Raw genomic sequence first — 21,588 nt, 5'->3', positions numbered from 1 at the left:
TAATAATGTGTAATGACATACCTTCTATTTCGTGAGTATACAGATGATAGACTCGGATTAAAATGAATAAAAAGTCAGTCACACTATAAGTGTTATTTCAGGGAAGCAGAGGCCAGTACATCTCGCTGGCTTAGACACAGGTAAGAAGTATTGCAGCTGCCAATGTCAGGTTGGGCCGTTTAACTCGGCGCTAGTCCAAGTGTTTTGTTTATGTATCGTTTGCTCGTTTGTTGGCTCTGCTGTGCCGTGTTGCTGTCAGTCAGAGGGGCAACCCTACTGCACTTATGTGGTGCAGGTTTCACAACACAATACACAACAGTCAGGCACTATACACAAGGAACACACAAGCACAAACACACACACACCGCAGAATAAGGCTCAGTCAGCCGGGCTCTGTGATTGGTTGGGTTTATTAAGTTAACAGGCAGCTCATGACATCACAGCCACACAGTATGTACATGGAAGGAGAGGAGCGGCCATTCCGTCTCTCCGTCTCCTCCTCCTTCTCATCCCTTTCTGTACCTCTGCATCTCTCCCTCAATCCTGGGTTACATCATTCGAAACCTTTTGGTCTCTCCCGCCCCCTCGCTTCATCTCCCATGTCTTCCCTCTGCCTCTACCTCTCCCCCAGGCCGTGCATCTGTAGACTCAGGGAGGTGAAGCTGGCCAGCAGATCTGTCACCTCATCCACCTGCAGAGAGAGAGCGAAGGCGATAACCATCGTTACACGCGTACAACGCCATGCTCAACGTGCAGTCTCCTCCTGCGCTCCCACCCCAGTCTCTCCCCCCACACCTCCCTCTCACCTGAGCCTTGGTGCTGGTGTGCTGCAGCTGTGTGCAGATCTGCTCCAGTCTGTCCCTCTGCTCCTGCTGCCCCACACGGCTCAGGTACTCCCGCAGCATCTGAATAATCTGACACGCACACGCACACGCAGATCAGCTGTTACTGTGTGAACAGGGGAGTGCTGTGCCTGCAGCGTCTGTGCAGGTGAGTCTCAGGGTGTCAGGGTGTCTGCGCAGGTGAGTGTCAGGGTTACCTGAGTGACCTCGCCCCGCAGCGTCACCAGGCTGGTGGACTCTCCCTCCTGCAGGATGTTCAGTTTGGACCTGGCCAGGTGCAGAGGGGTCCTCCCAGCACGGTCCAGGGCATCCACACGGGCGCCTGTCACAAAAACACCAACACCCCATCCGTCTGTCTGTCTCTCTCAGTGTCTCTATCCCTCCCTCACTCTTTCTATCTCTCACTCTCAGTATCAGTATCTCCCTCCCTCACTCAGTCACTCTCTCTCTCAGTATCTCCCTCACTCACTCACTCTCTCTCTCAGTATCTCCCTCACTCACTCACTCTCTCTCAGTATCTCCCTCACTCACTCACTCTCTCTCTCAGTATCTCCCTCACTCACTCACACTCTCTCTCTCAGTATCTCCCTCACTCACTCTCTCTCTCTCTCAGTATCTCCCTCCCTCACTCAGTCACTCTCTCTCTCATTATCTCCCTCACTCACTCACACTCTCTCTCTCAGTATCTCCCTCACTCACTCACTCACTCTCTCTCAGTATCTCCCTCACTCACTCACTCTCTCTCTCAGTATCTCCCTCACTCACTCACACTCTCTCTCTCAGTATCTCCCTCACTCACTCTCTCTCTCAGTATCTCCCTCACTCACTCACTCACACTCTCTCTCTCAGTATCTCCCTCACTCACTCACTCTCTCTCTCTCAGTATCTCCCTCACTCACTCACTCTCAGTATCTCCCTCACTCACTCACTCTCAGTATCTCCCTCACTCACTCACTCTCTCAGTATCTCCCTCACTCACTCACTCACTCTCTCTCTCTCAGTATCTCCCTCACTCACTCACTCACACTCTCTCAGTATCTCCCTCACTCACTCACACTCTCTCTCAGTATCTCCCTCACTCACTCACACTCTCTCTCAGTATCTCCCTCACTCACTCACTCACACTCAGTATCTCCCTCACTCACTCACACTCTCTCTCAGTATCTCCCTCACTCACTCACTCACACTCTCTCTCTCAGTATCTCCCTCACTCACTCACACTCTCTCAGTATCTCCCTCACTCACACTCTCTCTCTCAGTATCTCACTCACTCACTCTCAGTATCTCACTCACTCACTCTCTCAGTATCTCACTCACTCACTCTCTCTCTATCAGTATCTCCCTCACTCACTCACACTCTCTCTCAGTATCTCCCTCACTCACTCACACTCTCTCAGTATCTCCCTCACTCACTCTCTCAGTATCTCCCTCACTCACTCTCTCTCTCTCAGTATCTCCCTCACTCACTCTCTCTCTCTCAGTATCTCCCTCACTCACTCACTCTCTCTCAGTATCTCCCTCACTCACTCTCTCTCAGTATCTCACTCACTCACTCACTCTCAGTATCTCCCTCACTCACTCACTCTCAGTATCTCCCTCCCTCACTCACTCTCAGTATCTCACTCACTCACTCTCTCTCTCAGTATCTCCCTCACTCACTCTCTCTCAGTATCTCCCTCACTCACTCACTCTCTCTCAGTATCTCCCTCACTCACTCACTCTCTCAGTATCTCTCTCACTCACTCACACTCTCTCTCTCAGTATCTCCCTCACTCACTCACACTCTCTCTCAGTATCTCCCTCACTCACTCACACTCTCTCTCTCAGTATCTCCCTCACTCACACTCTCTCAGTATCTCCCTCACTCATTCACTCACACTCTCTCAGTATCTCCCTCACTCACTCTCTCAGTATCTCCCTCACTCACTCTCTCTCTCAGTATCTCACTCACTCACTCTCTCTATCAGTATCTCCCTCACTCACTCACACTCTCTCTCAGTATCTCCCTCACTCACTCACACTCTCTCAGTATCTCCCTCACTCACTCACTCTCTCTCAGTATCTCCCTCACTCACTCACTCACACACTCTCTCTCAGTATCTCCCTCACTCACTCACTCACTCTCTCAGTATCTCCCTCACTCACTCACTCTCTCAGTATCTCCCTCACTCACTCTCTCTCTCTCAGTATCTCCCTCACTCACTCACACTCTCTCTCTCAGTATCTCCCACACTCACTCACTCACACTCTCTCAGTATCTCCCTCACTCACTCTCTCTCAGTATCTCCCTCACTCACACTCTCAGTATCTCACTCACTCACTCTCTCTCTCAGTATCTCCCTCACTCACTCACTCTCTCAGTATCTCCCTCACTCACTCACACTCTCTCAGTATCTCCCTCACTCACTCACTCTCTCTCAGTATCTCCCTCACTCACTCTCTCTCAGTATCTCCCTCACTCATTCACACACTCTCTCTCAGTATCTCACTCACTCACTCACTCACACTCTCTCAGTATCTCCCTCACTCACACTCTCTCTCTCAGTATCTCCCTCACTCACTCACTCTCTCAGTATCTCCCTCACTCACTCATTCACACACTCTCTCTCAGTATCTCACTCACTCACTCACACTCTCTCAGTATCTCCCTCACTCACTCTCTCTCTCAGTATCTCACTCACTCACTCTCTCTCTCTCTCAGTATCTCACTCACTCACTCTCTCTCTCAGTATCTCCCTCACTCATTCACTCTCTCTCTCAGTATCTCCCTCACTCACTCACACTCTCTCTCATTAGCTCCCTCACTCACTCACTCTCTCTCTCAGTATCTCCCTCACTCACTCACTCACACTCTCTCTCTCAGTATCTCCCTCACTCACTCACTCACACTCTCTCTCAGTATCTCCCTCACTCACTCACACTCTCTCTCAGTATCTCCCTCACTCACTCACTCACACTCTCTCTCTCAGTATCTCCCTCACTCACTCACACTCTCTCTCTCAGTATCTCCCTCACTCACTCACACTCTCTCTCAGTATCTCCCTCACTCACTCACACTCTCTCTCAGTATCTCCCTCACTCACTCACTCACACTCTCTCTCTCAGTATTTCCCTCACTCACTCACACTCTCTCTCTCAGTATCTCCCTCACTCACTCACACTCTCTCAGTATCTCCCTCACTCTCTCTCAGTATCTCCCTCACTCACTCACTCACACTCTCTCAGTATCTCCCTCACTCACTCACTCTCTCTCAGTATCTCCCTCACTCACACTCTCTCTCTCAGTATCTCACTCACTCACTCTCTCAGTATCTCACTCACTCACTCTCTCTCTATCAGTATCTCCCTCCCTCACTCACTCACTCTCTCTCAGTATCTCCCTCACTCACTCACTCTCAGTATCTCCCTCACTCACTCTCTCAGTATCTCCCTCACTCATTCACACACTCTCTCTCAGTATCTCACTCACTCACTCACACTCTCTCAGTATCTCCCTCACTCACTCTCTCTCTCAGTATCTCACTCACTCACTCTCTCTCTCAGTATCTCCCTCACTCATTCACTCTCTCTCTCAGTATCTCCCTCACTCACTCACACTCTCTCTCAGTAGCTCCCTCACTCACTCACTCTCTCTCTCAGTATCTCCCTCACTCACTCACTCACACTCTCTCTCTCAGTATCTCCCTCACTCACTCACACTCTCTCTCTCAGTATCTCCCTCACTGACTCACACTCTCTCTCAGTATCTCCCTCACTCACTCACTCACACTCTCTCTCTCAGTATCTCCCTCACTCACTCACACTCTCTCTCAGTATCTCCCTCACTCTCTCTCAGTATCTCACTCACTCACTCTCTCTCTCTCAGTATCTCCCTCACTCACTCACACTCTCTCAGTATCTCCCTCACTCACTCACACTCTCTCTCTCTGTATCTCCCTCACTCACTCACACTCTCTCTCAGTATCTCCCTCACTCACTCACTCACACTCTCTCTCAGTATCTCCCTCACTCACTCACACTCTCTCTCTCTCAGTATTTCCCTCACTCACTCACACTCTCTCTCTCAGTATCTCCCTCACTCACTCACACTCTCTCAGTATCTCCCTCACTCACACTCTCTCTCAGTATCTCCCTCACTCACTCACACACTCTCTCTCAGTATCTCACTCACTCACTCTCTCTCTCTCAGTATCTCCCTCACTCACACTCTCTCAGTATCTCCCTCACTCACTCACTCTCTCAGTATCTCACTCACTCACTCTCTCTCTCTCAGTATTTCCCTCACTCACTCACACTCTCTCAGTATCTCCCTCACTCACTCTCTCTCTCAGTATCTCACTCACACTCGCTCTCTCACTATCTCCCACACTCACTCACACTCTCTCTCTCACTATCTCCCACACTCACTCACACTCTCTCTCTCAGTATCTCCCTCACTCACTCACACTCTCTCTCTCAGTATCTCCCTCACTCACTCACTCACACTCTCTCAGTATCTCCCTCACTCACTCACTCTCTCTCAGTATCTCCCTCACTCACTCACTCTCTCTCTCTGTATCTCCCTCACTCACTCACACTCTCTCTCAGTATCTCCCTCACTCACTCACACTCTCTCTCAGTATCTCCCTCACTCACTCACACTCTCTCTCAGTATCTCCCTCACTCACTCACACTCTCTCTCTCAGTATCTCCCTCACTCACTCACACTCTCTCTCTATCTCCCTCACTCACTCACACTCTCTCTCTCAGTATCTCCCTCACACTCTCTCTCTCAGTATCTCCCTCACTCACTCAATCACACACTCTCTCTCAGTATCTCCCTCACTCACTCACTCTCTCAGTATCTCCCTCACTCACTCACTCACTCTCTCTCTCAGTATCTCCCTCACTCACTCTCTCTCTCAGTATCTCCCTCACTCACTCACACTCTCTCTCTCTCAGTATCTCCCTCACTCACTCACACTCTCTCTCAGTATCTCCCTCACACACTCACTCTCTCTCAGTATCTCCCTCACTCACTCACTCTCTCTCTCAGTATCTCCCTCACTCACACTCTCTCTCTCAGTATCTCCCTCACTCACTCACACTCTCTCTCAGTATCTCCCTCACTCACTCACACTCTCTCTCTCAGTATCTCCCTCACTCACTCACTCACACTCTCTCTCAGTATCTCCCTCACTCACTCACACTCTCTCTCAGTAGCTCCCTCACTCACTCACTCTCTCTCTCAGTATCTCCCTCACTCCCTCACTCACACTCTCTCTCTCACTATCTCCCTCACTCACTCACACTCTCTCTCTCAGTATCTCACTCACTCACTCTCTCAGTATCTCACTCACTCACTCTCTCTCTATCAGTATCTCCCTCACTCACTCACACTCTCTCTCTCAGTATCTCCCTCACTCACTCACACTCTCTCTCAGTATCTCCCTCACTCTCTCTCAGTATCTCCCTCACTCTCTCTCAGTATCTACCTCACTCACTCACTCTCTCTCAGTATCTCCCTCACTCACTCACACTCTCTCTCAGTATCTCACTCACTCACTCTCTCTCTCTCAGTATCTCCCTCACTCACTCACACTCTCTCTCTCTCAGTATTTCCCTCACTCACTCACACTCTCTCTCTCAGTATCTCCCTCACTCACACTCTCTCAGTATCTCCCTCACTCACTCACTCTCTCTCAGTATCTCCCTCACTCACACTCTCTCTCTCAGTATCTCCCTCACTCACTCTCTCTCTATCAGTATCTCCCTCACTCACTCACACTCTCTCTCTCAGTATCTCCCTCACTCACTCACACTCTCTCAGTATCTCCCTCACTCACTCACTCTCTCTCTCAGTATCTCACTCACTCACTCTCTCTCTATCAGTATCTCCCTCACTCACTCACACTCTCTCTCAGTATCTCCCTCACTCACTCACACTCTCTCAGTATCTCCCTCACTCACTCACTCTCTCTCAGTATCTCCCTCACTCACTCACACACTCTCTCTCAGTATCTCCCTCACTCACTCACTCTCAGTATCTCCCTCACTCACTCACTCACTCTCTCAGTATCTCCCTCACTCACTCACTCTCTCAGTATCTCCCTCACTCACTCACTCTCTCTCTCTCAGTATCTCCCTCACTCACTCACTCTCTCAGTATCTCCCTCACTCACTCTCTCTCTCTCAGTATCTCCCTCACTCACTCACACTCTCTCTCTATCTCCCTCACTCACTCACACTCTCTCTCTCAGTATCTCCCTCACACTCTCTCTCTCAGTATCTCCCTCACTCACTCAATCACACACTCTCTCTCAGTATCTCCCTCACTCACTCACTCTCTCAGTATCTCCCTCACTCACTCACTCACTCTCTCTCTCAGTATCTCCCTCACTCACTCTCTCTCTCAGTATCTCCCTCACTCACTCACACTCTCTCTCTCTCAGTATCTCCCTCACTCACTCACACTCTCTCTCAGTATCTCCCTCACACACTCACTCTCTCTCAGTATCTCCCTCACTCACTCACTCTCTCTCTCAGTATCTCCCTCACTCACACTCTCTCTCTCAGTATCTCCCTCACTCACTCACACTTTCTCTCTCAGTATCTCCCTCACTCACTCACACTCTCTCTCTCAGTATCTCCCTCACTCACTCACTCACACTCTCTCTCAGTATCTCCCTCACTCACTCACTCTCTCTCTCAGTATCTCCCTCACTCCCTCACTCACACTCTCTCTCTCACTATCTCCCTCACTCACTCACACTCTCTCTCTCAGTATCTCACTCACTCACTCTCTCAGTATCTCACTCACTCACTCTCTCTCTATCAGTATCTCCCTCACTCACTCACACTCTCTCTCTCAGTATCTCCCTCACTCACTCACACTCTCTCTCAGTATCTCCCTCACTCTCTCTCAGTATCTCCCTCACTCTCTCTCAGTATCTACCTCACTCACTCACTCTCTCTCAGTATCTCCCTCACTCACTCACACTCTCTCTCAGTATCTCACTCACTCACTCTCTCTCTCTCAGTATCTCCCTCACTCACTCACACTCTCTCTCTCTCAGTATTTCCCTCACTCACTCACACTCTCTCTCTCAGTATCTCCCTCACTCACACTCTCTCAGTATCTCCCTCACTCACTCACTCTCTCTCAGTATCTCCCTCACTCACACTCTCTCTCTCAGTATCTCACTCACTCACTCTCTCAGTATCTCACTCACTCACTCTCTCTCTATCAGTATCTCCCTCACTCACTCACACTCTCTCTCTCAGTATCTCCCTCACTCACTCACACTCTCTCAGTATCTCCCTCACTCACTCACTCTCTCTCTCAGTATCTCACTCACTCACTCTCTCTCTATCAGTATCTCCCTCACTCACTCACACTCTCTCTCAGTATCTCCCTCACTCACTCACACTCTCTCAGTATCTCCCTCACTCACTCACTCTCTCTCAGTATCTCCCTCACTCACTCACACACTCTCTCTCAGTATCTCCCTCACTCACTCACTCTCAGTATCTCCCTCACTCACTCACTCTCAGTATCTCCCTCACTCACTCACTCACTCTCTCAGTATCTCCCTCACTCACTCACTCACTCTCTCAGTATCTCCCTCACTCACTCACTCTCTCTCTCTCAGTATCTCCCTCACTCACTCACTCTCTCAGTATCTCCCTCACTCACTCTCTCTCTCTCAGTATCTCCCTCACTCACTCACACTCTCTCTCTCAGTATCTCCCTCACTCACTCACTCTCTCTCAGTATCTCCCTCACTCACTCTCTCTCAGTATCTCCCTCACTCACACTCTCAGTATCTCACTCACTCACTCTCTCTCTCTCAGTATCTCCCTCACTCACTCACTCACTCTCTCAGTATCTCCCTCACTCACTCACACTCTCTCAGTATCTCCCTCACTCACTCACTCTCTCTCAGTATCTCCCTCACTCACTCACTCTCTCTCAGTATCTCCCTCACTCATTCACACACTCTCTCTCAGTATCTCACTCACTCACACTCTCTCAGTATCTCCCTCACTCACTCACTCTCTCTCAGTATCTCCCTCACTCACTCACTCTCAGTATCTCCCTCACTCACTCTCTCTCAGTATCTCCCTCACTCATTCACACACTCTCTCTCAGTATCTCACTCACTCACTCACACTCTCTCAGTATCTCCCTCACTCACTCTCTCTCTCAGTATCTCACTCACTCACTCTCTCTCTCAGTATCTCCCTCACTCATTCACTCTCTCTCTCAGTATCTCCCTCACTCACTCACACTCTCTCTCAGTAGCTCCCTCACTCACTCACTCTCTCTCTCAGTATCTCCCTCACTCACTCACTCACACTCTCTCTCTCAGTATCTCCCTCACTCACTCACACTCTCTCTCTCAGTATCTCCCTCACTCACTCACACTCTCTCTCAGTATCTCCCTCACTCACTCACTCACACTCTCTCTCTCAGTATCTCCCTCACTCACTCACACTCTCTCTCTCAGTATCTCCCTCACTCACACACACTCTCTCTCAGTATCTCCCTCACTCACTCACACTCTCTCTCAGTATCTCCCTCACTCACTCACACTCTCTCTCAGTATCTGCCTCACTCACTCACTCACACTCTCTCTCTCTCAGTATTTCCCTCACTCACTCACACTCTCTCTCTCAGTATCTCCCTCACTCACTCACACTCTCTCAGTATCTCCCTCACACTCTCTCAGTATCTCCCTCACTCACTCACTCTCTCTCAGTATCTCCCTCACTCACACTCTCTCTCTCAGTATCTCACTCACTCACTCTCTCAGTATCTCACTCACTCACTCTCTCTCTATCAGTATCTCCCTCACTCACTCACACTCTCTCTCTCAGTATCTCCCTCACTCACTCACACTCTCTCTCAGTATCTCCCTCACTCTCTCTCAGTATCTCACTCACTCACTCTCTCTCTCTCAGTATCTCCCTCACTCACTCACACTCTCTCAGTATCTCCCTCACTCACTCACACTCTCTCTCTCTGTATCTCCCTCACTCACTCACACTCTCTCTCAGTATCTCCCTCACTCACTCACTCACACTCTCTCTCAGTATCTCCCTCACTCACTCACACTCTCTCTCAGTATCTCCCTCACTCACTCACACTCTCTCTCTCTCAGTATTTCCCTCACTCACTCACACTCTCTCTCTCAGTATCTCCCTCACTCACTCACACTCTCTCAGTATCTCCCTCACTCACACTCTCTCAGTATCTCCCTCACTCACACTCTCTCTCAGTATCTCCCTCACTCACTCACACACTCTCTCTCAGTATCTCACTCACTCACTCTCTCTCTCTCAGTATCTCCCTCACTCACACTCTCTCAGTATCTCCCTCACTCACTCACTCTCTCAGTATCTCACTCACTCACTCTCTCTCTCTCAGTATTTCCCTCACTCACTCACACTCTCTCAGTATCTCCCTCACTCACTCTCTCTCTCAGTATCTCACTCACACTCGCTCTCTCACTATCTCCCACACTCACTCACACTCTCTCTCTCACTATCTCCCACACTCACTCACACTCTCTCTCTCAGTATCTCCCTCACTCACTCACACTCTCTCTCTCAGTATCTCCCTCACTCACTCACTCACACTCTCTCAGTATCTCCCTCACTCACTCACTCTCTCTCAGTATCTCCCTCACTCACTCACACTCTCTCTCACTCTCTCTCTCAGTATCTCCCTCACTCACTCACTCTCTCTCAGTATCTCCCTCACTCACTCACTCTCTCTCTCTGTATCTCCCTCACTCACTCACACTCTCTCTCAGTATCTCCCTCACTCACTCACACTCTCTCTCAGTATCTCCCTCACTCACTCACACTCTCTCTCAGTATCTCCCTCACTCACTCACACTCTCTCTCTCAGTATCTCCCTCACTCACTCACACTCTCTCTCTATCTCCCTCACTCACTCACACTCTCTCTCTCAGTATCTCCCTCACACTCTCTCTCTCAGTATCTCCCTCACTCACTCAATCACACACTCTCTCTCAGTATCTCCCTCACTCACTCACTCTCTCAGTATCTCCCTCACTCACTCACTCTCTCTCTCAGTATCTCCCTCACTCACTCTCTCTCTCAGTATCTCCCTCACTCACTCACACTCTCTCTCTCTCAGTATCTCCCTCACTCACTCACACTCTCTCTCAGTATCTCCCTCACACACTCACTCTCTCTCAGTATCTCCCTCACTCACTCACTCTCTCTCTCAGTATCTCCCTCACTCACACTCTCTCTCTCAGTATCTCCCTCACTCACTCACACTCTCTCTCTCAGTATCTCCCTCACTCACTCACACTCTCTCTCTCAGTATCTCCCTCACTCACTCACACTCTCTCTCAGTAGCTCCCTCACTCACTCACACTCTCTCTCAGTAGCTCCCTCACTCACTCACTCTCTCTCTCAGTATCTCCCTCACTCCCTCACTCACACTCTCTCTCTCACTATCTCCCTCACTGACTCACACTCTCTCTCTCAGTATCTCCCTCACTCACTCACACTCTCTCTCTCAGTATCTCCCTCACTCACTCACTCACTCTCTCAGTATCTCCCTCACTCACTCACACTCTCTCTCAGTATCTCCCTCACTCACTCACACTCTCTCTCTCAGTATCTCCCTCACTCACTCACACTCTCTCTCTATCTCCCTCACTCACTCACACTCTCTCTCTCAGTATCTCCCTCACACTCTCTCTCTCAGTATCTCCCTCACTCACTCAATCACACACTCTCTCTCAGTATCTCCCTCACTCACTCACTCTCTCAGTATCTCCCTCACTCACTCACTCACTCTCTCTCTCAGTATCTCCCTCACTCACTCTCTCTCTCAGTATCTCCCTCACTCACTCACACTCTCTCTCTCTCAGTATCTCCCTCACTCACTCACACTCTCTCTCAGTATCTCCCTCACACACTCACTCTCTCTCAGTATCTCCCTCACTCACTCACTCTCTCTCTCAGTATCTCCCTCACTCACACTCTCTCTCTCAGTATCTCCCTCACTCACTCACACTCTCTCTCTCAGTATCTCCCTCACTCACTCACACTCTCGCTCTCAGTATCTCCCTCACTCACTCACACTCTCTCAGTATCTCCCTCACTCACTCACTCACACTCTCTCTCTCAGTATCTCCCTCACTCACTCACACTCTCTCTCTCAGTATCTCCCTCACTCACTCCCTCACTCTCTCAGTATCTCCCTCACTCACTCACACTCTCTCTCTCAGTATCTCCCTCACTCACTCACACTCTCTCTCAGTATCTCCCTCACTCACTCACACTCTCTCTCTATCTCCCTCACACTCTCTCTCTCAGTATCTCCCTCACTCACTCAATCACACTCTCTCTCTCAGTATCTCCCTCACTCACTCAATCACACTCTCTCTCTCAGTATCTCCCTCACTCACTCAATCACACTCTCTCTCTCAGTATCTCCCTCACTCACTCACTCTCTCTCTCAGTATCTCCCTCACTCACTCACTCTCTCTCTCAGTATCTCCCTCACTCACTCACACTCTCTCTCAGTATCTCCCTCACTCACACTCTCTCTCTCAGTATCTCCCTCACTCACTCACACTCTCTCTCTCACTATCTCCCTCACTCACTCACACTCTCTCTCAGTATCTCCCTCACTCACTCACTCTCTCTCTGTATCTCCCTCACTCACTCACACTCTCTCTCTCAGTATCTCCCTCACTCACTCACACTCTCTCTCAGTATCTCCCTCACTCACTCACACTCTCTCTCTATCTCCCTCACTCACTCACACTCTCTCTCAGTATCTCCCTCACTCACTCACTCTCTCTCAGTATCTCCCTCACTCACTCACTCTCTCTCTCAGTATCTCCCTCACTCACTCACACTCTCTCTCAGTATCTCCCTCACTCACACTCTCTCTCTCAGTATCTCCCTCACTCACTCACACTCTCTCTCTCACTATCTCCCTCACTCACTCACACTCTCTCTCAGTATCTCCCTCACTCACTCACTCTCTCTCTGTATCTCCCTCACTCACTCACACTCTCTCTCTCAGTATCTCTCACTCACTCACACTCTCTCTCAGTATCTCCCTCACTCACTCACACTCTCTCTCTATCTCCCTCACTCACTCACACTCTCTCTCTCAGTATCTCCCTCACTCACTCAATCACACTCTCTCTCTCAGTATCTCCCTCACTCACACTCTCTCTCTCACTATCTCCCTCACTCACTCACACTCTCTCTCTCAGTATCTCCCTCACTCACTCTCTCTCTCTGTATCTCCCTCACTCACTCACACTCTCTCTCACTCTCTCTCTCAGTATCTCCCTCACTCACTCACACTCTCTCTCAGTATCTCCCTCACTCACTCACACTCTCTCTCTCAGTATCTCCCTCACTCACTCACACTCTCTCTCTCACTATCTCCCTCACTCACTCACTCTCTCTCAGTATCTCCCTCACTCACTCACTCTCTCTCTGTATCTCCCTCACTCACTCACACTCTCTCTCTCAGTATCTCACTCACACTCTCTCTCTCAGTATCTCCCTCACTCACTCACTCTCTCTCTCTCTCAGTATCTCCCTCACTCACTCACACTCTCTCTCTCAGTATCTCCATCACTCACACTCTCTCTCTCAGTATCTCCCTCACTCCCTCACTCACACTCTCTCTCTCACTATCTCCCTCACTCACTCACACTCTCTCTCTCAGTATCTCCCTCACTCACTCAGTCTCTCAGTATCTCCCTCACTCACTCACTCACTCTCTCAGTATCTCCCTCACTCACTCACACTCTCTCTCAGTATCTCCCTCACTCACTCACTCTCTCTCTCAGTATCTCCCTCACTCACTCACTCTCTCTCAGTATCTCCCTCACTCACTCACACTCTCTCTCTCACTATCTCCCTCACTCACTCACACTCTCTCTCTCAGTATCTCCCTCACTCACTCACACTCTCTCTCTCAGTATCTCCCTCACTCACTCACACTCTCTCTCAGTATCTCCCTCACTCACACTCTCTCTCACTCTCTCTCTCAGTATCTCCCTCACTCACTCACACTCTCTCTTTCTCTCCCTCACTCACTCACACTCTCTCTCAGTATCTCCCTCACTCACTCACTCTCTCTATCTCCCTCACTCACACTCTCTCTCTCAGTATCTCCCTCACTCACTCACACTCTCTCTCTCAGTATCTCCCTCACTCACTCACTCTCTCTCTCAGTATCTCCCTCACTCACTCACTCACACTCTCTCAGTATCTCCCTCACTCACTCACTCTCTCTCAGTATCTCCCTCACTCACACTCTCTCTCAGTATCTCACTCACTCACTCACTCTCTCAGTATCTCACTCACTCACTCTCTCTCTATCAGTATCTCCCTCACTCACTCACACTCTCTCTCTCAGTATCTCCCTCACTCACTCACACTCTCTCTATCAGTATCTCCCTCACTCACTCACACTCTCTCTCTCAGTATCTCCCTCACTCACTCACTCTCTCTCTCAGTATCTCCCTCACTCACTCACTCACACTCTCTCAGTATCTCCCTCACTCACTCACTCACTCTCTCTCAGTATCTCCCTCACTCACACTCTCTCTCAGTATCTCACTCACTCACTCACTCTCTCAGTATCTCACTCACTCACTCTCTCTCTATCAGTATCTCCCTCACTCACTCACACTCTCTCTCTCAGTATCTCACTCACTCACTCACACTCTCTCAGTATCTCCCTCACTCACTCTCTCTCTCAGTATCTCCCTCACTCACTCTCTCTCTCAGTATCTCACTCACTCACTCTCTCTCTCTCAGTATCTCACTCACTCACTCTCTCTCTCTCAGTATCTCCCTCACTAACTCACTCTCTCTCTCTCAGTATCTCCCTCACTCACACTCTCTCTCTCAGTATCTCCCTCACTCACTCACTCACACTCTCTCTCAGTATCTCCCTCACTCACTCACTCACACTCTCTCTCAGTATCTCCCTCACTCACTCACTCACTCTCTCAGTATCTCCCTCACTCACTCACTCTCTCTCTCAGTATCTCCCTCACTCACACTCTCTCTCTCAGTATCTCCCTCACTCACTCACTCACACTCTCTCTCAGTATCTCCCTCACTCACTCACTCACACTCTCTCAGTATCTCCCTCACTCACTCTCTCTCTCTCTCAGTATCTCCCTCACTCACTCACACTCTCTCTCTCAGTATCTCCCTCACTCACTCACACTCTCTCTCAGTATCTCCCTCACTCACTCTCTCTCTCAGTATCTCCCTCACTCACTCTCTCTCTCAGTATCTCCCTCACTCACTCACTCTCTCTCTCTGTATCTCCCTCACTCACTCACACTCTCTCTCTCAGTATCTCCCTCACTCACTCACACTCTCTCTCTCACTATCTCCCTCACTCACTCACACTCTCTCTCAGTATCTCCCTCACTCACTCACACTCTCTCTCTCAGTATCTCCCTCACTCACTCTCTCTCTCTCAGTATCTCACTCACTCACTCTCTCTCTATCAGTATCTCCCTCACTCACTCACACTCTCTCTCAGTATCTCCCTCACTCACTCACACTCTCTCTCTCAGTATCTCCCTCACTCACTCACACTCTCTCTCTCAGTATCTCCCTCACTCACTCACACTCTCTCTCAGTATCTCCCTCACTCACACTCTCTCTCACTCTCTCTCTCAGTATCTCCCTCACTCACTCACACTCTCTCTCTTTCTCTCCCTCACTCACTCACACTCTCTCTCAGTATCTCCCTCACTCACTCACTCTCTCTATCTCCCTCACTCACACTCTCTCTCTCAGTTCACTCACTCTCTCTATCTCCCTCACTCACACTCTCTCTCTCAGTATCTCCCTCACTCACCACTCTCTCTCTCAGTATCTCCCTCACTCACTCACTCTCTCTCTCAGTATCTCCCTCACTCACTCACACTCTCTCAGTATCTCCTCACTCACTCACTCACTCTCTCTCAGTATCTCCCTCACTCACACTCTCTCTCAGTATCTCACTCACTCACCTCACTCTCTCAGTATCTCACTCACTCACTCTCTCTCTATCAGTATCTCCCTCACTCACCACTCTCTCTCAGTATCTCCCTCACTCACTCACACTCTCTCTATCAGTATCTCCTCACTCACTCACACTCTCTCTCAGTATCTCCCTCACTCACTCACTCTCTCTCTCAGTCTCTCCTCACTCACCACTCTCTCAGTATCTCCCTCACTCACTCACTCACTCTCTCTCAGTATCTCCCTCACTCACCTCTCTCTCAGTATCTCCCTCACTCACACTCTCTCTCTCTGTATCTCCCTCACTCACTCACTCACTCTTTCTTTCTCTCTCACTCACACTCTCCTCTCTCTCTCTCAGTATCTCCCTCACTCACTCTCTCTCTCTCACTCACTCACACATCTCTCTCAGTATCTCACTCACTCACACTCTCTCTCTCTGTATCTCCCTCACTCACTCACACTCTCTCTCTCTCTGTATCTCCTCACCCCTCACTCACTCACTCTCGCCTGCCTCACTCACTCAACACTCTCTCTCTCTCTCTCACTCACTCACACTCTCTCTTCTCTCTCTCTCACTCACTCACTCACACTCTCTCAGTATCTCCCTCACTCACTCACACTCTCTCTCAGTATCTCCCTCACTCACTCACACTCTCTCTCTCTCAGTATCTCCCTCACTCACACTCTCTCTCAGTATCTCACTCACTCACTCACTCACTCTCTCAGTATCTCACTCACTCACTCTCTCTATCAGTATCTCCTCACTCACTCACACTCTCTCTCAGTATCTCCCTCACTCACTCACTCTCTCTATCAGTATCTCCCTCACTCACTCACACTCTCTCTCTCAGTATCTCCCTCACTCACTCACTCTCTCTCTCAGTATCTCCCTCACTCACTCACTCACACTCTCTCAGTATCTCCCTCACCACTCACTCACTCTCTCTCAGTATCTCCCTCACTCACACTCTCTCTCAGTATCTCCCTCACTCACACTCTCTCTCTCTGTATCTCCCCACTCACTCACTCACTCTTTCTTTCTCTCTCACTCACACTCTCTCTCTCTCTCTCTCAGTATCTCCCTCACTCACTCACTCTCTCTCTCAGTATCTCCCTCACTCACAATCTCTCTCAGTATCTCACTCACTCACACTCTCTCTCTCTCTGTATCTCCCTCACTCACTCACTCACACTCTCTCTCTCTCTGTATCTCCCTCACTCACTCACTCACACTCTCTCTCTCACTCACTCACACTCTCTCTTTCTCTCTCCCTCACTCACTCACTCTCTCTCTCAGTATCTCCCTCACTCACTCACTCACACTCTCTCAGTATCTCCCTCACTCACTCACACTCTCTCTCTCAGTATCTCCCTCACTCACTCACACTCTCTCTCTCTCAGTATCTCCCTCACTCACTCACACTCTCTCTCTCAGTATCTCCCTCACTCACTCTCTCTCTCAGTATCTCCCTCACTCACACTCTCTCTTTCAGTATCTCCCTCACTCACTCACTCTCTCAGTATCTCACTCACTCACACTCTCTCTCTCAGTATCTCCCTCACTCACTCTCTCTCTCTCTGAGTATCTCACTCACTCACTCTCTCTCTATCAGTATCTCCCTCACTCACTCACACTCTCTCTCAGTATCTCCCTCACTCACTCACACTCTCTCTCTCAGTATCTCCCTCACTCACTCACACTCTCTCTCAGTATCTCCCTCACTCTCTCTCTCAGTATCTCCCTCACTCACTCACTCTCTCTCTCTGTATCTCCCTCACTCACTCACACTCTCTCCCTCTGTATCTCCCTCACTCACTCACTCACACTCTCTCAGTATCTCCCTCACTCACTCACACTCTCTCTCTCAGTATCTCCCTCACTCACTCACACTCTCTCTCTCTCCCAGTATCTCCCTCACTCATTCACTCACTCTCTCAGTATCTCCCTCACTCACTCACTCTCTCTCTCAGTATCTCCCTCACTCACTCTCTCTCTCAGTATCTCCCTCACTCACTCACACTCTCTCTCTCACTATCTCCCTCACTCACTCACACTCTCTCTCAGTATCTCCCTCACTCACTCACACTCTCTCTCAGTATCTCCCTCACTCACTCACTCTCTCTCAGTATCTCCCTCACTCACACTCTCTCAGTATCTCCCTCACTCACACTCTCTCTCTCTGTATCTCCCTCACTCACTCACTCACTCACACTCTCTCTTTCTCTCTCACTCACACTCTCTCTCTCTCTCTCTCAGTATCTCCCTCACTCACTCACTCTCTCTCTCAGTATCTCCCTCACTCACAATCTCTCTCAGTATCTCACTCACTCACACTCTCTCTCTCTCTGTATCTCCCTCACTCACTCACTCACACTCTCTCTCTCTCTGTATCTCCCTCACTCACTCACTCACACTCTCTCTCTCACTCACTCACACTCTCTCTTTCTCTCTCTCTCACTCACTCACACTCTCTCTTTCTCTCTCTCTCACTCACTCACACTCTCTCAGTATCTCCCTCACTCACTCACACTCTCTCTCTCAGTATCTCCCTCACTCACACACACTCTCTCTCAGTATCTCACTCACTCACACTCTCTCTCTCTCAGTATCTCCCTCACTCACTCACACTCTCTCTCTCAGTATCTCCATCACTCACTCACTCTCTCTCTCAGTATCTCCCTCACTCTCTCACTCTCTCTCAGTATCTCCCTCACTCACTCACTCTCTCTCTCAGTATCTCCCTCACTCACTCACACTCTCTCTCTCAGTATCTCCCTCACTCACTCACTCACACTCTCTCAGTATCTCCCTCACTCACTCACTCTCTCTCAGTATCTCCCTCACTCACTCACACTCTCTCTCACACTCTCTCTCAGTATCTCCCTCACTCACACTTTCTCTCTCAGTATCTCCCTCACTCACTCACTCTCTCTCTCAGTATCTCCCTCACTCACTCACACTCTCTCTCTATCTCCCTCACTCACTCTCTCTCTCAGTATCTCCCTCACTCACTCACTCTCTCTCTCAGTATCTCCCTCACTCACTCACACTCTCTCTCTATCTCCCTCACTCACTCTCTCTCTCTCAGTATCTCCCTCACTCACTCACTCACTCTCTCTCTCTCAGTATCTCCCTCACTCACTCACTCTCTCTCTCAGTATCTCCCTCACTCACTCACTCACACTCTCTCAGTATCTCCCTCACTCACTCACTCACACTCTCTCTCTCAGTATCTCCCTCACTCACTCACTCACTCTCTCTCTCAGTATCTCACTCACTCACTCTCTCTCTCTCAGTATCTCCCTCACTCACTCACTCTCTCTCTCTCAGTATCTCCCTCACTCACTCACTCTCTCTCTCTCAGTATCTCCCTCACTCACTCACTCACTCTCTCTCTCAGTATCTCCCTCACTCACTCACTCACACTCTCTCTCTCAGTATCTCCCTCACTCACTCACTCACACTCTCTCTCTCAGTATCTCCCTCACTCACTCACTCACTCTCTCTCAGTATCTCACTCACTCACTCTCTCTCTCAGTATCTCACTCACTCACTCTCTCTCTCTCAGTATCTCCCTCACTCACTCACTCTCTCTCTCTCAGTATCTCCCTCACTCACTCACTCACTCTCTCTCTCTCAGTATCTCCCTCACTCACTCACTCTCTCTCTCAGTATCTCCCTCACTCACTCACTCACACTCTCTCAGTATCTCCCTCACTCACTCACTCACACTCTCTCTCTCAGTATCTCCCTCACTCACTCACTCACTCTCTCTCTCAGTATCTCACTCACTCACTCTCTCTCTCTCAGTATCTCCCTCACTCACTCACTCTCTCTCTCTCAGTATCTCCCTCACTCACTCACTCACTCTCTCTCTCTCAGTATCTCCCTCACTCACTCACTCACTCTCTCTCTCAGTATCTCCCTCACTCACTCACTCACACTCTCTCTCTCAGTATCTCCCTCACTCACTCACTCACACTCTCTCTCTCAGTATCTCCCTCACTCACTCACTCACTCTCTCTCTCAGTATCTCCCTCACTCACTCACTCACACTCTCTTTCTCTCCCTCTCTTTCTCTCTCTCTCTCTCTCTCTCTCTCTCTTTCTCTTACTCACTCACTCTCTCTCTCTCTTCCCATACCCCCCTCACTCACCTCCTCTGAGGAGTGTAGTGATGACAGGGACGTGGTTGGTACAGGCCGCTACAGACAGACAGACAGACAGACACAACATGTTAGCTTCCATAGTTGTCTTTAGAGCCCCACTGTTCAATGTTGTATAAAGTGCTCACCCAGGTGCAGCGGCGTGTTCCCCAGCCCGTCTCTCTGATTGGGGTCGGCGCCGCAGCTCAGCAGCAGCTGCACTGTGTGACAGAGACAGCAGCAGGAGTTACTCACACTGACAACCGCACAACACTGCCTGGCACCGTGCGGTGCGTCTCTGCACCCTCCCTGTCTCACCGATGTCCTTGTTGCCATTACAGGAGGCGAAGTGCAGGGCGGTCCTGCCCTTGTCGTCGGCGGCGCAGGCATCAGTGTCCTCCTCCAGGAGCCGCCGCACTGAGGGCCAAACACAACGTCAGTACAGTGCGGGACCAGTGCAGTATACTACACACAACAGCAGGGTGTCAGTCATACCTGTGTCAATGTCGTTCCCGTTGGCTGCCTCTCTCAGCCTCTTGGCCGCTGAGGGAGAGAGAGAGAGTAAATACAGGTAATAATATACTGTAGTACCGAACCGCTGCCTATCACGATAATTACTATAACAATGCACGCAAAGCCTCTCCTCCTGCAGCCGCTACAGTCCCGGTGATGCTGATGGCAGGAGCTACTGCCACATCTACCGCTACTGATGGCTGCGGGTCAACCCGCTACTATACAGCTAGTACTGCTTATCGTGTCCAGTACCGTGCAGCTCCCTGCCCAGCGGCCCCGCACTGCGCTGCGCCCTGCCGAGCCTCCTCGCCCGGCTCCCCGACACCTTCCCCGGCCTGCGCGGACTGGGGGGCTCGCTGGCGGCGCCGGCGCGGTCCGGGTCCCACAGCAGGTGCAGGTACCGCAGCCCCGGGTCTTCGTCCGAGCTGCCGGCGGCGCCGCCGAGCCGCACCCCCTCGCCCAGCCCCGCCAGCCCGAACCCCGCCGCCTCCGCCCCGCTGTGCCGCGGCTCCTTCCCGGGCTGGACCGCGTACTCCCCCTCCGAGCTGGAGCGCTCCTCGTCCGACAGCACCACGGGGCTCCAGCCCTCCATTCCGGGTCCGCAGCTCCGCGCAGCTCCGCGTCGATTCGCACTGATCGATTTACATTAAAAAGTAAATACAAGCTGCAGACACTGGGTCTCTATCTCTGGAGATACACAACAGTGGGACCAGAAATGAAACTGAATCCCCCAGCAGTCGCCATTTTGGCTCAAGTGTCAACCACACCGCTTCCCTCAGTCACCCTGACCCTAGAGCCAAGATGGCATCCGTTGCCGCACACTGCGGCCCTAGTCTAGCTCTGCGCCTGCGCTGTCATCCAGTTCCACCGCCCATTGTCTCGCCCGTCCCGGAAGTAGTGAGACTGACGGGCGTGTGAGCCAATCAGAAGCGACATTTTCGCCCCCGAGGTTCCAATAGCAGCCACCCAGGGGATGGGAAGTTTATGTAATACGAACAAATGTGCACTTCTTCACTTACAGTTAAACAAATAAACCCACATAAAACTGATACAAA

At 50.4% G+C, this 21,588-nt stretch overlaps 1 protein-coding gene across 1 annotated transcript; it reads right to left on the bottom strand.

Moving 5' to 3' along the window:
• Positions 1–392: 392 nt before the first annotated feature.
• On the bottom strand, positions 393–21,326 carry ankrd54 (ankyrin repeat domain 54). The gene is made up of 8 exons (XM_066707413.1): positions 20,786–21,326; positions 20,516–20,563; positions 20,339–20,437; positions 20,170–20,241; positions 20,033–20,080; positions 1,040–1,164; positions 807–914; positions 393–691 (listed from the first exon to the last, which is right to left on the bottom strand). The coding sequence occupies exons 1-8, from the start codon at positions 21,123–21,125 to the stop codon at positions 617–619; spliced, it is 915 nt and encodes a 304-aa protein (XP_066563510.1). The 5' UTR covers positions 21,126–21,326; the 3' UTR covers positions 393–616.
• Positions 21,327–21,588: the final 262 nt, after the last annotated feature.

This window comes from Amia ocellicauda, chromosome 6 (genome assembly GCF_036373705.1).
Source record: "Amia ocellicauda isolate fAmiCal2 chromosome 6, fAmiCal2.hap1, whole genome shotgun sequence".
NCBI lineage: Eukaryota > Metazoa > Chordata > Actinopteri > Amiiformes > Amiidae > Amia > Amia ocellicauda.
The sequence above is the reverse complement of the archived record's forward strand: the minus strand, read 5'-3'. Positions and strand labels throughout refer to the sequence as shown.

Bases quoted from the DNA above. Each gene is read 5' to 3' on its own strand.
- ankrd54 (XM_066707413.1), bottom strand. From the start codon at position 21,125: ATGGAGGGCTGGAGCCCCGTGGTGCTGTCGGACGAGGAGCGCTCCAGC. The intron at 20,564-20,785 runs GTACTGGACACG...TCTCTCCCTCAG, and splicing joins GCTGGGCAGGGAGCTGCACG to CGGCCAAGAGGCTGAGAGAG. The intron at 1,165-20,032 runs GTGAGTGAGGGG...TTTTTGTGACAG, and splicing joins CACTACACTCCTCAGAGGAG to GCGCCCGTGTGGATGCCCTG.